The sequence below is a fragment of the Scomber scombrus genome, chromosome 21 (assembly GCF_963691925.1).
Source record: "Scomber scombrus chromosome 21, fScoSco1.1, whole genome shotgun sequence".
NCBI classification, from domain to species: domain Eukaryota; kingdom Metazoa; phylum Chordata; class Actinopteri; order Scombriformes; family Scombridae; genus Scomber; species Scomber scombrus.
Genome location: NC_084990.1, coordinates 16,637,893 through 16,654,948, shown reverse-complemented (window position 1 = coordinate 16,654,948; position 17,056 = coordinate 16,637,893). Strand labels below are relative to the sequence as shown.

The 17,056-nt window shown below is 38.2% G+C and overlaps 2 protein-coding genes across 2 annotated transcripts; both read right to left on the bottom strand.

Moving 5' to 3' along the window:
• Window positions 1–268: 268 nt before the first annotated feature.
• Window positions 269–1,837, bottom strand: slc18a3b (solute carrier family 18 member 3b). The gene has a single exon (XM_062443016.1). It carries the CDS (start codon window positions 1,835–1,837, stop codon window positions 269–271), a length of 1,569 nt encoding a protein of 522 aa, XP_062299000.1.
• A 6,087-nt stretch (window positions 1,838–7,924) lies between these two features.
• rgrb (retinal G protein coupled receptor b) lies at window positions 7,925–13,169 on the bottom strand. The gene is made up of 7 exons (XM_062442836.1): window positions 12,815–13,169; window positions 12,084–12,240; window positions 11,042–11,163; window positions 10,378–10,531; window positions 10,048–10,165; window positions 8,525–8,638; window positions 7,925–8,284 (listed from the first exon to the last, which is right to left on the bottom strand). The coding sequence occupies exons 1-7, from the start codon at window positions 12,888–12,890 to the stop codon at window positions 8,147–8,149; spliced, it is 879 nt and encodes a 292-aa protein (XP_062298820.1). The 5' UTR covers window positions 12,891–13,169; the 3' UTR covers window positions 7,925–8,146.
• Window positions 13,170–17,056: the final 3,887 nt, after the last annotated feature.

Sequence of the window (17,056 nt, the reverse complement as noted above, 5' to 3'; positions counted from 1 at the left end):
TAAATTCAACATTAGCTGATAGATCTCTCACAAAACTCCAGTTATACGTTCATAACAAACGCTACATAGACTTGTTCGACACAATGAAATCACAGTCAACAGAAAAAAAGAGACTTTGGATAAACGGGTCACGCAATCGTGATTTGGTGATTGGGTGTTTATATTGCACATTGGTACTTACATAAAAGTTTAAATCACTAGCCTCTAACCTGCCTAACTCATATCCTCCAGGGGAATGTTTAAGGGGGGCGGTCAGAGTGTGGCCGGTTTAAGTGTACTCCGGACCGGACGACTCCTCTGACACGGACCGCTGTGCTCTAAAAGGGTCAAACCCATTTTCATCTACTGGAAGGCAATTCCCTGCCGAACTGTAGTTCTTCTTTTTAGCTTTCCTCTCCTCCATCTTGATAGTATCGTACAGCCCCTGTGGAGCTTCCTCTAACAGGTTATCTCTCTCTGAGTAGGACGGTTTCATTTGGCACACGTTGCGCAGCAGCAGCAGGGCTGGTGCGTAAAGCACATTGACGAGACCCATACCCAGATTAAGTTGTGCAAACCCATTATTGTGCACTATCTGGCCGGCTACTATAGGACCCATGGCGTAAGCGACAGAATAGGAAATATCAGCTATAGCATAAACACTACCATATACAGAAACATGACGTACGTCAACAAGAAAAGCGAGTGTGGGCAATAGGGCAGTGTCTACTAGTGCGATGCCAAAACAAATGCCACACAACGGTGCTATGAGCTGCCCAAAGGTTTTGCATGCCGGGACTGTGCAGGAGCTTGCCCCTATGATAACCATACCCAAAGCTCCGTAGAACCACTGCAAATGTGGATGTTTTGCTGCCAATTTAACCGTTATGTACACACCGAGGACGTGAGGAAAGAAGGCAGGGAGCCACGTGATTCCCATTTCCCACTGTGAGGAGTGCATGGTGGTCTCCATCCAGTTGGCTATGGTCGGCTCAAGAAAGGCTAACGGGATGTTGCACACTGTCAGCGCCCCGGCTACCACGGCTATGTACGGATCAATCATGAGTCTGTATATGGGAGTGCCGACTGGCATGTTCTCTCTAGTCCTATTAGAGAATGGCTTGATCACGGTGAGCAACATTAAGCCGTCAACCAGGCAAATACAAGCGAGCACGATGAAGGGCACTTTCTTGCCTACAAACTCGTACAGGAAACCCCCGAAGGGAGGCGCCACCAGGCTCCCGAAAGAAATAAACGCCAGAGCGATGCCAAGCGCCTTGCTTCTCTCTGACTCCTCTGTGTATTTGTCGGCTATCATGGCAATTCCAGAGGTGTCCGCAAAAGCAGACCCCAGACCCTGCAAACTTCTGGCCGCAAAGAGCGTCGCATAGTTCTCCCCAAAAGCAAATATGCAAGTGGAAACGAACATTACAGTCAGTCCAATTAAAAGTGGGATGTCATATCCAACCCGGTCTATGAAAGTTCCCGACAGCGGGTTTACTAACAGTTGCAGGATGGCTTTGGACGCAAAAAGTACTCCTATCTGGACATCTAAATTATCCTTGTTGCTTTTGTCTTGGATTGTGCTGTTGGCTGAACTGTTGGTATGCATCATTTCGTGGACGTGCTCTGACTGCTCATTCTCCAGATCAGCAAGATAGTCTGGAATAATTGGCACGATTACCATGTAGAGCATATTGTCCAGCAGGAGAGCAATGCAAACAATCACTAATATGATTCGTCTTTGCCCGTGAGGATCCCTCATCGCGGTGCCTAACTTCTTGGTTCTTTCGCCCATCTCGGACAGTTTTACAGCGGCTGATTTGGCCAGCCCGGACGATCCCCCTTCGGCATTCATGGTGTGCTTTTTAATGATTTCCGATTCAAAATAGAAGTTGTGCTTCTTCCGTCTTCTCCTGAGCTTTCAACCGCTCGGATGATTCATTGGTGTTTTCTCTACCTTGAAGTGATGCTCTCCGTCCTCACCTCGCCTGTGCGTAAAGGGAGAGGCGCAGAGGAACTTGGCTGCTTCATCGGTGAAGATGGGTTTCCTCAGCTTCGTCAACTTGTCTTCGCCTCAGCCACATCCGATGTTGTTTCATGATCTCCCAAGAAGTGACGTGGTGAAATCGTAGAATTTCTGCACCGTGCAGAGGTTTCGGTCGCTAATTTTACATGGCAAACTTTGTTTTGAGCAATTATTTGTTACTTATTTGCAACACCTAGGGCACTCAGAGTCTCCCATCTCTGTGGCCATACTCCTCGTCACCTGTGGCACTTTTGCGCTCCGCTCTGAGACCACAAGTGACTTCGTGGCCATTGGTGCACATTAACCCTCAGATTCGGCGCTATTTTAGTCCCTTTCTTTGTCTCCCCTTTTCACCGAGAGCTGTGACGCATCACCAGTGGATCCCTTCGCCTCCTTTATGTTAATTTCCAACCATGGCAGCAATCACTTCAACCAATAAGAGCCAGTGAGCCAGTAACACCACATCACGACCCATCCACATAAGCGAGGAAGAATATAAAGCTTTCTTATTTCTAATGTCCAGTGTGTGACTCTTCACTTTGGTGTTAGGGGGGAAAATATAATCTTTCACACTCATATCTGGGCATATACGTACACACCGAATTGAAGTAGCTGCTGTGATATTCTTTCCTAAAGAAAATCAATATGATATTACTCAAGATACGATACAAATACCAAATCCATACACATTTACACCAAACAGACACGCACAGTGGGTGCTAGTCCACTGTAGGAATACACATCTACAGATTAGAAACACCACAAACTTCAGTAATATAACTTTAAACACTCTACCCGCCAGTGAGTCTCCTGAAATAAGGTTTTTTTTGTGGAGGGGATGAAAATATTGGTGACATGGCATTAAAGCGAAATAAAATATTCATGTGAATTAATTCACTGAGTGCTTAAGGAAAATATTGTACTTTACAAATGAGCTATTTAAAAATGGAATTTGCAAAAATGTGCCAGCCTGATCAGATAAATGATCAAGTGCTGCAGCTGATAAGGTTTCAGCACCAAGTTGCTGTGGACAGCTCCAGTCACCAGAGACAGACAGGAAAAGCAGTTCAGCAGTTTCTCAAACAATTTAAGTGATCATTACTCTATTACAATGTAACCAAGCAGCCAGCTTATGATAATAACAACAACAATTAAATAACAGCAGCCGTACAATAGTAATGATGACTATTGCAGGCTCTAAAGTCCTGAGGTTGGATCGTGCCAAACACTATGAATGTGGAGCCTTTAAAAAAAAGTCGCCGGCGACACCTTGTGGTAAAAATCTACAAGTACACACAATACCCATTAAAACCATGAAAATGTGGTGTTTATATGGCCAATGAGATTGTAAAATGAGTGATTTATTTATCATAGCAATCAGTGTAATCGGATTAGTTGCCCCTTATTCACTTTATATTTGCTATTTGTTGACTTTTTTGTGTTTTTTCTTCTATTCATCCATTCTTACATTCATTTTACATCTGCCATAGTTTTGCCATTTTTATTTATCATGTAAAAAAAATGATATACATTTTAAATTTCCAGTGACATGATGAATAAAGGCATATTTCTAGGTTTTAATTTTTCAAGTAAATGTACTATTATGTGCCAGTAGAGGGCAGTAAAGTCTTGCAGAATTTACTTGAAGCACAATCCATGTGAATCAGAGGTAAACTAAAACGTTTCCTCATCACTGGACCCTCTCATCTGTCCTGGATACACAAGACAACGTTTAAAATAATTGATGTCAAAATACAGATCAGTTGATTTTGAGATGAATTAGAGAATATACCATAATATACAGAGAAAATATGTTATAGTTTTAGTTATTCCCCCCTCTGAAACCAAACAAACAAGTTAAATAAATTAATAAATTAAATAAAAATGCTGTTTAGGCCTTTTAAGTTTCTGTTCAAATAGGTCCATTAATAGCAGCCATAATAACTTGCAATTTGCACACTTTTCATACTTTATGTGGCCCTAGTGCTTGTAACAATATTTCTTATACTACATATGTTTTCCACCAAATATGATTTGTGTTGCAGTTCATCTGTAACAGGTGTTAGTGTGTGCTGAGAGAGAGCGAGCATGTTCTAGTTGTTCTTGTTCTTGTTCATGTCTTATGTTGATTTCAACACTTACGATGATTACTGTTATAAAACAGAATATCGGATAATGGTCTCACTGCAGTGGATGTGTGTTTCTATGTGTATTCAATGGATGACTTGATGCAGAAAATACAATTCGAGTAAACACATTAATGCACCAACAGGAGGATTAACACACCATAGGAAATAACTGCCCAATTTCACTAATGAGAAAGGCTTGGCACATGAGCACTTTTCATATTATACCACAGCCATGTTGGGTTTTGTTGCTGTTGTTGTTGTTTTCTAATACACGCAGAGATGTGACTGCATGGATAACCTCTGCTAACTCACTCTAGTAATTTGGCAGTGTCTGCAGGAGGCAGAGATCTAATCCAGAGTGTCACCTTTGTTGTCTGGGATATTTGATGGTGACTTGGCCTCTGATGTGAAGACGATATGAGGGAATGATACCAAAAGAAATGCTGTTTCAAGTCTAGTGACGCAAATTACATCTAATCCAGATTGCACACCAATCATTTAAAAATGATAGAGCAGGGATAGAGTATGTCATATCCTTGATACAGTTGAAAATATGAGGAACATTTGTCTACAAGAAATCATGATGGTTTATGGACACAAACAGTGTTATGTAAGGTCTTTGTTTCTGTCATGTGACATGTCTCCTTCCACTGTGTCAGCTGATGTGACCTGTGGACTCTAATGTGTAACGTTTAATGTAGGATTTACTGGCCTTTGTTCTATTTTGATAAGTAGCTCTCACCTTTGACCTGGCTTTTCTGTTACATGAGGATGAGAAGAAACGCCTATCATTATTGCTGAACATAAATGTCAACCAGGTCGGCCAGTACAAGGTTGATCATTAACGTGGGACTTAATGCAAACAATGTTTCCCTCAGTTGATCTCCATACTCCAACTTGAAAAAAGAAAAAAAAGAGATTTTGCTCAGTAAAGGGTGTCATGCACAGTTTGACTCCCCCCCCCCCCCTAAACTGTAACTCAGCTGTTCATCTTGTCCATTTAAACAGACCATCAGTTGGTGAAAGATAAAGTGCTCTTCAATCATAATCCTCGTTTTTAAAAGTCATGCATTTTGATTTTTGTGGAAATCTAATCCAGCTGTAAAAAATAGGCTTTATGTTGCACATGTACTATAAAAATCTCCAACTTCACAATTTAGGAACGTCAGAATGATGTCAGATTACATAAGCAGTTGTAATAGCAGTTTTGGGGTTTTTTTGTACTTGATTTGGAGAAGTTTAAATCATAATATGTTCATAAGAGTAGGTCTTGCCTCTGATAAATACTCAAATTACACATGCTGAAGTTTTTGAGGTTCATTTTGATGTCTTTAAATTTTAGTGTAATTCGATTAAACTAAATATATTTAAAATAGGTTGAGGGATTTATCAATTTTATTAAAATAATTTTTTTTCAGTATCTCTACCATAAATTGGACTGCATGTAGGGTGGATAACATATGCAGAAATGAAAGAAAAAAGGAAAATGGTCAGATAATTGTACAGTTTGGTTGTGTGGTGTCAATGTTCACTCATGACCTCAGTATATCCTATATCCTGGCTGCAGTCCTTTGTTCAAAATCTGACTCTGATTAACTAAATCTCTCTGAATGTCACATGTGTGCACACATGTGTGGTGCTGTTAGTGCTGCGTCAGGTTTTCGTTGACTGATGTGTTTTGATTTTTTATACCATCTGTCTGTGAGTATGACAGATTTACATAACACATGTATCTTTACTATTCAGGCACAGCCAGGAACACCTTCACCTTACCTTGCGGGTGGATGTTGATCTGAATCCTGATTTATTTAATTAAAAAGGGTTACAGTCAGATTTAGATTTAGTCATTTGTACAGTGTGGGGGAAGCTCAGTGAGGCTATGTCTGTCTCTTGACAAGTTGTTCTGATTTCTTCCTGTGAGCTTGTTGCTATTAATGCTTGTTCTATCTACAGCTCTGACCGAATTAGTTCACCAGTCCATTCACATCGTCTCATTCTCAGCCTGTTAAAGAGAATACTGTTTCCAAGGATTTGATGCTAATCTGTTAGATTCGTCATCGTCTATTCTGAGAAAAAAAATAGCCCAGGTAAGTGAGTAGCAGTAGAGTATATGAAGAAGAACATTTAATACCTGCTAATGAGAAAAACCTGTTTATGTGCTCAGATATCTGATACCTAGAGCAGCTTGCATAAAAGTATTTTTTTCAGAAGCCAAAGTCTGACTAGATCTTGTTTTCTCCAAATTTTCAACATTTCAACACTCACTCTCACACATTCTCATTTTGAGTTGCTGTATAAGAATGTATAAGAAATTGAAAAAATCCTATAAAATAGTCTCCAAAATCCCAAGATTTCTACTAAATGCACAGGGTATCTTTGTAAAGTAGAACTCTTTTCTGCATTTATAGAAGGGTTGGTTAATAATGTGTCACTGTTACTTTGATTTAAAGTGAATAACTGACTTGATCAAACAGTTTTGTCATTGTTGATGTATTTCCAAGAGACCGATTAAATTGTCAATGAAATTATCTAAATTGTGTTTATGTTGAAATATAGATTGTGAGTTGAAGATTTCAGTCTCCATTTTAGTTATTGTCAAAAAAGACCCCACAAAAAACCTCACACATTTCATGCATACAGCTACTTTCTTTTCACTTCCTTCTGTCTGATACAGCAGTACACTGATCATTTTAAGTGATACAGTGTGGCTGCCACATGCTTCAACACCACAATCAAAGAGTTAAACACAATGTGCTATTGTTCTATTCAGAGCTGTCAACAGCTCTATTTCAAGTCCCTCTGAGCCTCCGTGACTGTTGCTCATAATGACCGCCTCCTCCCCCCGTGCCACTGACGGTGAGAAGATTTCACCTGTTGACGACTTCCTGTCAAAAACGTCACCTGGGAGGTTAGTGTGGCAGGGACTGTGTCTCACTGTGGTTTATTTCTGGAGTTCATGTATTTAGCAGCTCAGAGATCAGAGTGCTGTAATCTCTTCTGCTCCGTGTCATCACTGACACAACAGACTGTAACACTTGATGTAAATGGGGCTCACATTTATAACAGATTAAAAAGCATGCAGGTATGACACTGAATGAGGTAATATTATTACTATTTATATGGCCACAGTGACTACACTGTGTCAGCAGGGATGGAATTATTCAAATTCCTCAAACTACATGCATAATATTTTATCTGTTGTTCAACCTATCTACCTACTTTTCTTAGATTATTGTAATTGAAACCTTCCACGTTTGATATGTGGTCCTTACAATCATGTGCAAGGAAAGAAATACAGACAATGCTCATCTTCATTTCCTTCATTCCCCCCCCAATTTTTCTATGAACAATAATGTAAGTGTGGATAATCTGAAGTTATAACTACGGTAATATGAGATTACTAAAAACATATTCAAAGCTCTTTACCTTCTTATTTATCTGTTCTTGCACTCTGATAAGCAGCTAACCAAATTGCGAGTTCACTTTGTTTCAGGTGTTGACTATAATTGCATAATACTGTCTTAACACAGTGATTGCTTTTACTATATATAGAAGTTACATCACCTCAAACGGTCTTCCTTACAGTAACCTCATCAATTAAGTTCCTTAGTAAGTGTTTGAGACTGCCATGCCATGAAAGGGCATCTCTAAATGCTGGTCAATTGTAGAAATTAGGTTTCTTACCACAGCTGCTCAGTTATTAGGTTTGAAACCCCATTTTAAAGTAGATGGAGCATATAAGAAGAATAGCAACACAATGCATTTATTGTAAGCAGTATCACACGAGCAGAGGAACAGTACAGGTTAAAGACAAATTCCTGGGGAAAAAATGCAACAATTCGACTCCAAATGTACAGATTCTCCAGAGTTTTATCTAGTATCCAAATGTTATGAAAATGTATCTACACAGATCAACTGAATGGCACAGTGACATCAAAAGTGTGAGAAGCCTATTGGAAGAACAAATTACAGTTTGGGATTTCTTTGCCAAAACATACTGAGTTTCCTTTTATTTTTTCTTAATAACCGGATCAACAATCTTCTGTCCAGTGAGGAAGTGCCACACGCCGCCTCGGTAGAACTCATTTCCAAAAGTGTAGAGCAGGGCATTGAAGATGGGGTTTGTCTTTGCAATGACTGGAAGCAACTGCAAGCAGAGACATGTTTTTTAAGAGCTTGGTTTAAAGGATAATTCCGATTTATTACAACTTGGGTCTTACTTTTGCAGTTTGGCGATTAAAATAACAAACAAACCCCCCCCCCCAAAAAAACCCCATATATATAGATAGATAGATTTTATCGTAACATTGTAGAAATTAAACAAATAATTACCTTTTGAACTTTCCCACAAACTGTTACATTCAGTTACAACAAATTAAGTGCTCACCATTCGTAGCTTTGGAGACACAATCTTCACGTTCTCAAAGCAAGCATAGATACACATGAGAACGTAGGGACCCCAACACATCAGCATTACCCTCAAGGGAGTACTGGTGTTAAACTAGAAAAAAAACAAAGTTAATTGTGTTACTGTCGCGTTTCTGGGCCTGCTTCAAAGTGGATATACAGTTTCGATGACATAGCATCAATGATATACGGCTGCAAATAAGGAAATAAAATTAGAGTTAGAATCTAATATCATATATTATCAGTGGATGCCTTTTTAAAGCGTCTATAATCAATATTTTTTATAATAAAAATGCTGAGGTGTTGCTCATAGTGATGAACCAACAGAGAATGATCATCTGACTCTGCAGCTTAATTTGGCTTTACAGAGCTTAATATCAAATTTCAGCTCATTGTTGCCTGAAACTTTACTGTTTTGGTTCACTCTCATAGTGTTGTTTTTGGCCGCAGCAGGCAGCTGTTTTCAGAGAAAAAGGTCTACAGATGCACTGTACACTACCTGCTCAGCACCCAACAGCTAACTGACACAGGATCAACTAGCTGGTGAACACTGTGGATCATTTAGCAGCTGGAGTGCCAGATACTTCCCTCAGAAGTTGGTAGACAGCAAAAACAGAGGTAGGAGAGAGTAAATATTGTGGACAGAAACACAACTCCAAATGAATGATACTGTATGAACTGTTCGCTGAAGTAATTTGCCTTATCATCTTTATGATATGTCAGTTCACTATTTGTTTTCTGATTCACCCAAGTGGCCAAAAAAATGTGTTAATGTAGGTATTAGCGTCGCAATAGCAAACAATCAGAGATCTCCACCTTCTGAAGTCTGGGGATTTCTAAATGCGGCAAGAGCAGCTGCTTACAAACCTATGGCCATCACTGGAAATGATGCTCTCCCTTATTTCTCTTCCATTGTGAATTTCATGTCACAGCCCCAATATGAAGGGCTGCCCTAAAGACTTTGGATTGGCTCTGCAATGTCGTTTTTTTTTTTTTAAAGAAACTCTCTAATTGTTTCCACTCAGGTAACAAACAAACCTGGGAGATTGCTTTCTGGCTGTGTTTGCACATTAGCATGCGAAAATGGCAGCCACAGTTAAATGATAAATGGACTGCATTGATATAGCGCTATTCTAGTCTTCCAACCGCTCAAAGCGCTTTACAGTTTATGCCAACATTCTCCCTTTCACAAACACATTCATACACTGATGGCTGAGGCTGCCATGCAAGGTGCCAACTTGCACATCAGAAGGTCTAACGAGCATCCACACACACTTTCACACACCAGTGGAACAGCCTTCAGGAACTGGATTAGAACTGCTGATCTTTTGATTAGTTAACGACCTGCTCTACCTCCTGAGCTACAACCGCCCAGTTGTGCTAAAAAACAAAGTTCATTAACAAAAGTGCATTTTCTCAATCAAATCTGATTTAACATCCATGAAACAAAAACTGTTTAGTGCTCCTTTAAATGGATTTTGTAGGTCATTGCAGCACATTTACCCTGTGGTGATGGATCTTCTTGAAATGTTTGTGGATGGCATCGTAACATGACCACATGGTGAAAGCTGGGAACATCAGGTAAAGCAGCACCAGAGTTAACATGTAGGTTATGTAGTCCCTGTTGAAAAGAAATAAACAGGAAAGTATGAAATATGTAAATAAGTGTAGCTGCTGATACCATTTGTTAATCTTACTATAAATGTTGTAGGTGAGTTTTGTCACAATTACTCTTTCAATATGAATTGACTTTGATGAAAACAACAAAAACGGTCCATTTCGTCCATGCCAAGATTCCAGTTGTATTCCTTCATTTATGTACAGTAACTCTACCTGTCTCCTCTGGTGTAATCCAGTGTGCAGCAAGTCCTCATAGGTTCAAAGTCATAGACACCCCAACCCATGAGAGGAACAGCAGCCCAGAAGATGGAGAGAATCCAGATGAGGCCGCACATTGTCAGAGTCGTGCTCCAGAAGAGCTTCTGTCCTACAGATTAAAAACATGTATCATGCCATTTGGATATAAGTAATGATTTTGATTTAAAGTTAATTTTGAAGAGAAGAAATATTGAATTTGTTGGTTTAGATGTAGGTAACGACACATATTGACATATTGATATATATGCTGAACTTTTGTGCTATTCAGCAGAAACAAGAGCAGGTGTGACAGAATCTCTGCTGCTTTATTTATAAAAACAACACTTTTCAGACGTTTTCTCCCAAATGCTCTCATACCTTCATTACAGTACCTTTCTTTTGTTTTTTAAATGTTGAGTAATATATGAGCTTACTGTGGTTTAACCATAAATATTCATATAACTAATAGAACATCTATGTTATAAGTGTAGATCTAATCTTTGTGTTTACAAGTGATCTCATTTTTGGGGTAGATTTATTTTATGATACTTCAAGCAAAATATATTTTGGTGTATTTCCACACATCTGGACAGTAAGTTGGACTTCACTGTACTCTGGTACAGTGATATCTTGTACTCACTGGTGCAGTACTGGTGATATCTGTCCCAAGCAATGGCAGCCATGAAACTGATGGACGCCAGGACTGCTATCATCCCCTGGAAGCCATGAAAGGCACATCCATCTTGACCAAATGGCCAATATCTGGAGAAGACAAAGAAACTTATTCCAGCATGCATAAAGATGTTGTCAATATCCTACATAACATAAACTGTGTTATTATAAGACTGTCGGGCTGCAGATTGATGACTTTTTTTTTTTTTTTTTTTTTTTTAAATATGGTACTCCCAAAATAACAGTTTTGGTCTGCAAGCAATTCCTACTCGCAATTGCTCATTACAGGTTGCTTAATGTCTAAGAACAATTAAACCAAAGAGTGATTGTTTGTTTCAGTCTAAGTCCAGTTCCAAGAAAGGCAGAAAATGAACATAACTCTGTATGGCAGGAATGTTTTTCTTCTTCTTTTGCTAATATTTTTATTTTTCTTGTCAACCATGAGATTTATCTACCTGACTCTGAGGCTGGATTGTTGAAGTAAGCAATGCTTGAAGGCTTCAGGTTCACCTGTTTTTGAGGACCCATTTTTGTCGAAGGCCCTTAAAATGTACTGTAGTTTATATTGTGCCTACATGGTGCATTTTACTAAATGAATTAGTGCTTACTACATACATGAAGGAACAGATAAAAGAAACCTTTTGTTCCTGGGGCCCCTGGTGGGATTTTCTGGGCCTGCTCACACTCAGGTTGAGAACTACTGAATTCGGAGGTTGAAAGAGGTTTAAAAAGGAAAAAAAAACAACCTTATTTTTCTTCACTCTGGATTTCTTTTTTTTTTTTTGGTAATTACCCAGTTTGCTTGCAAAGTGTGAAATTAAAACTCTGAATAAAGTTTATTGGATTATGAAACCCAAAAGCTTCCCATTGGTTAATTTCAAATGCTAAATCTTCTTTTTTGATTGACTAAAGCTTCAAACTTTGTACAAACACCATGTTAAAAAGCGTCTGTGGAAGGAAGATAACTAAACTTTCAAAAAGTCAAGTGTGCCTGTATCTTTTTTTGATACCTGAGATAGCTGGCGTAAGCAGCTGTGAGTCCATTAATATTCAAACTGATGTCGGCCAAAGCAAGATTGAACACAAAGAAGTTACTGGGAGTCCGCATCTCCTTCACTCTGAGGAAAGACACAATGCTGATGGCATTGAGGAAGAATCCAAGCATTCCTGAAAACAGAAAGAAGATGTAATCACTTTTACCACTATAACACAGTGTCATCATCCTAAAACGGACACAAAATGTGCAAATATCAAATAGTTGAATTGATAAGTCTATCAACAGAAAAAAGCTGTTTTCATGAGCAATTAATTGTTTCAGTAATTTTTCCAACAAAGACGCCAAATATTGTCTCAGTTTTCATTATTTTCTTTTTTCATATATGATAGCAGATCGGATATTTTTGGTTTCAGACTGTTGGTTTGATAAAACAAGCTATCTGAAAACATTATGCTGTAAACACTCAACAGGTGGATTTTAGAGTAGGCTTTACCAGTGTTGGGCCTTACTTTGAGTGACTTGGGTCTAGGGCCTGTAAAGTTTTCTACACATGTTGTCTTAGCCTACTAATTTAGAATACGAAAACAAAAAAAACCTGCTAAATTTCAAACTTCATGATAAGAAAATTAAATAAAATAAGCGCATTTTTGAGATTTTAGCATTTTAGGATGCTTTCATCATCTGAGTGAACTGTCCCTTTAAATCTTGTATAAAACATGTCTTCCGGCGTCTCGGCCAACTTACCCCCAACAAGAAGTGCTGTGCCAAACGTAAACATATCAAACTCTGCGAATCCCTCCGGTAATGTATACGCTGCCATGTTGAAATGCACAAATTCAACTTTGCGCAAAAAAGTCCTTTTCTACTTGTTTAGCGCACCACCGTCTCTAACCAAATGACGCCTTATAAAGGCTGTTTCACGTGAAAAAGTATGAAGACACTAATCTTTGTAAACCCTTTCTGCAATCCCCCGAAGAATGCTTTAACGAGGAGCCCTCCTTCAAACTTTCTGCAAGTTTGTGGTTGCAAAATGTTTGCGCATTTGCTGCGCAATTCTTTGATGTGAAAGCAGAGTTTGTGGATTCAGCGCTCAGCCGAGATTTTTCTCGATTGGAGAAACTTTATTCCAAACTTTACTTAAACCTCATGTGGAGAGTCCAACCAGTTGACTTAATCCAGCTGCTGTATGAGATAAGGAAAGAGAATGGGATCATGGGAAATGTTGTTTCAGGCTGAATTTTAGATGTTGTCATTTGGATTAATGAATTTATATTGATCAAGGCAATTACAATACAACCAGGAAATAATTACTGTTGTTATTTTAATATCAATTTCATTTAATATCTAATTTTCACAGATAATTTTGTTTGTTTGTTGTGTTTCTGAAACAAAAAGGGAAAGACGGAATAATTACACCACTTCTGTCCATTAAACATATACGCAAATCATGGATTGACTACTGTCCACAAAAAAATAGTATTCTGCGGTTGGACTGACTTTTATACACTTTATCCATTAAAATATACAGAGAGGCTGCAAAAGTCACTTTGAATGTTTTTATCTCTTTATCTCTGTTAAAATAATCCAAAACTGTCTCAGACCATCAACCATGCAGGTAAAATTACAGGCACCACATAATCCAAACTATCAGATTTCCCACTAATTCAAGCTACCATCTACATGATGGAAAAGCAGATGAAGACTTTGCTCTCTAACACCTGCACATATACTTCCTTTACAGCCATGCTCACCCTATTTAATTGTGTGTACTTTGGGATTTTACTTGTGAGACGTGCCAAAGAAAAATGTCCAGTATTTCTCGATATGAAGTTCATGGGTTAAACAATTTCAGCTAGGGTAACAGGGTAATTATAATATTGTAACATTTGTGCAAAAGACAAAAGATGACAAAGATTTAGTGAAAACATTTTTGTGAATTTTGCACAATATTCAACTCATGAGTTGAAGTTGCACATTCAAGGATTAAATAAGTGCATTTTCTCCAAATGAGAAATGATATCCAGCAACATTAAGTGCAAAAGGTCAATTAAAAAGTCAGTGAAAGCATCAGGATCTCATTTATTTCCTCTTTTTTAAAAAATTAAAAATAACTATACCCCTTAAATGAGGACATTGGAAAAGTGACCTTTGGCTCTCATAGCAGCCTGAACCTTTTAAAATGTAACATTTGGGCAGAGTCTGATTGCACCACTAATCTGCCCACAGATTACCACAAACTCATTAACTATGAAGTAATGATTTGTCCCAATGGACTTATAATACCCTTTTCTCAAACTGCCCATATTGTCCCTGACTGAAAGCTCGGCATCCGATCATGTTAAACATCAGACACGTGATTCAGTTCATTGCTCAAACGTTGCAGTGCTGATATTGACATCTTACAAACAAATTTAGAGCATCTGATTTGTATGTTAGCATGTTTGTCTGCTGCCCCAAATTCCAACAAGAGGCTGAGACAGCAGTGTGATGCCACACAGGAAAGTAAAGCAGCAGATTGCCACTTTCACAATGCAGAAAGTTTCAATAAAAAAATCTGATAATCTACCACAGCTGAGTGTGATGAAATAAGAGCCGGACTTAACCAACACACAGAACATGAATGCAGTGGATTAATCAGTGGGTGTAAATTGTAAACTGCACTCCCACATGCTGAGGTTTGTTTTCTGTTTTTTATGAACTCCTAACAATCTGCTTTATCAATATGCCAAAGCCATAATATTAATGAAATATTAAATAGTGCAGTGAGTGCTGAAATAGTAACAAAAAGACTGTCTTTAATTTAAGAACTTTTAGGTTAAAAAAGCTGCACATAAAGTTTATCTTTTGCAAAAGTCGGTATAATACAGCCCTGACTTATTAAAAGAAATCAGGATTGATTGATATAATCTCAGTGAAGGCTCTTCATCTTCAGGCTACAAATTTGGGAATGAAACCCACAGCTGTAATTGCCCTGAATACCCTGTCTGCAAAATCTTGTCCAAAGTGCTTGCACCCTTGCAGTGATTGCATAGTAATGCCTTGGCTAACAGTCAATTACAGCATCATAATCTGCTGGTTTTGCAATGACACAAAGGTTTCACTGTTGAAACTGCATTTCTAGTGACATACTTTGAGGAACAGGAGCCACAATAAAAATGTAAACTACAATATTTCTGTGAAAGTATCAAGTGGTGAAATCAAACTGAAATGTCATTAGGTACTGCACTTAAATGCAATTTGGAGGCATTGTTAGTTTCCTCGAGTACTAGACTTTCTATTTTTTCCACATATGTTTTTAGAGGAAAATATTGTTCTCTTCACTACATTTATCGAATGGCTGGAATTGCAGATTCACATTTTACGATTTTTATGAGATAAAATGCCTCTTGGCAAGTAAAACAATGCTGTAAATCATTTTCAGGAATTCCTTAAAAAACAACGTCACTTAACATTGTTGACATAATTAAAAGATACTGGAGATAAGGAGATTAGGTTTCCATTGTTATATATCTAATTTTAGGGATTTTCAAAAATTAAACACACTGAAGAGCTTGAACTTTTATAATTTTTACTGTCTGTATTTTACTACAGCTACTTGCACTAAAATACTGTGTTAATTACTTTACTAACTAAATCTCTTATTACAGGCAGGTCCTCCCCCTCCCTGAGATAAAGATATGGTCAGATGGGGAGAAGGAGGTGGCGGATGTGGGGCAAGAAGGAGGTCTTTCCCGGGTTTTGAGGACAACCCTCCACAGAGAAATAGAACAAAGATGTATTAATAAGAGACAGGGAGATGACAGGATTAAAGGATTTGAAATCCCATTGGACAGCCGTGCTTTAAACCCCCGCACCTGTGGAAAAAACCCTCAGAAATTGTGACAGCATGTCTGTCCTCCACAAAGTGTGTCACACACAGACACACTCTTACACATAAAAAACAAACAAGTTGTGCAGGATACTACTGTAAATTATAACACAATATAATAGTAATAGGATAATTATTAGCTCAAAATTGGGGGTCTACTCTTGGTTTTTGCACTTGAGAAGGAGAAAGCAATTAATGAGTGTTTACATCATGTGCAAAAATCCAAACTGGGATTATTTTCTTTACTCTTTTGACAAATTCAAGTCAAGAGTCATACATGGGATGGGAAAAATCCAATCCAATCTTTAGTTTGATAGTTTGAGCCTTAAGAAAAAGGTAAGTAATGTTACACCCTTAGTAACTCTCTGCTTCCATCTAGTGGTCACTTTTGTGAAAAATTGTAGCTATCATGACAATGAAACATTGACTACAATTTGTCTATTTATTCAACATAGACCATGTCAAACCATAATTTGAAAACGGGCAAATGTTGCAACAAGACCAGAACTTTATTAAAACCATCTGAAACTGTAGGACAACTTTTTTCCCACATCAGAGTACATCTCTGATACATCTCTGAAGTTGTTTTTAGTGACTTGCACATGTAATATACTAACAACACAGTGTTTAATATGGGCCTACTTCAACATTTAGCAGGATATGAGTTAAAAGAAAATGCTGGAAACATATTTCAAATGAATGAATCATTTAAAAAATGTTCTACAAGAACAATCTGTTTGAAACATTCATAATAACATGGGTAGATTATGGACTTCTGTTGTGTCTCCCTGTAGCCTCCTCTTGATTTAGTCACTGTACAGTTTGATGTATCCATAATTAACCACCCAATCAACTATTGGAAAGTATTTTCATGACAATGAAAGAGAAAACAATGCAGCCTATCAGCTTCCAGGAAGCAATAGACTAATCGTGTGAATGCAAATAACCCAAGTCCTTCACTAATCCCTGCCTATCCTTTTTATCTCTGGATTCAGACCAGTCAGAGCAGTATGGAGCTGTGAGCCTGCACAACACCAAGATGCATGCGATTTCCTGTTAAACTGAGCTGTAGCGTGTTTTTATTTAATTAGTAGTTTAGTTGCATAGCACTTAGGATA

Bases quoted from the DNA above. Each gene is read 5' to 3' on its own strand.
- slc18a3b (XM_062443016.1), bottom strand. From the start codon at position 1,837: ATGAATGCCGAAGGGGGATCGTCCGGGCTGGCCAAATCAGCCGCTGTA.
- rgrb (XM_062442836.1), bottom strand. From the start codon at position 12,890: ATGGCAGCGTATACATTACCGGAGGGATTCGCAGAGTTTGATATGTTT. The intron at 11,164-12,083 runs GTATCAAAAAAA...TGTCTTCTCCAG, and splicing joins GCTTACGCCAGCTATCTCAG to ATATTGGCCATTTGGTCAAG. The intron at 10,532-11,041 runs GTGAGTACAAGA...TTTAATCTGTAG, and splicing joins ATATCACCAGTACTGCACCA to GACAGAAGCTCTTCTGGAGC.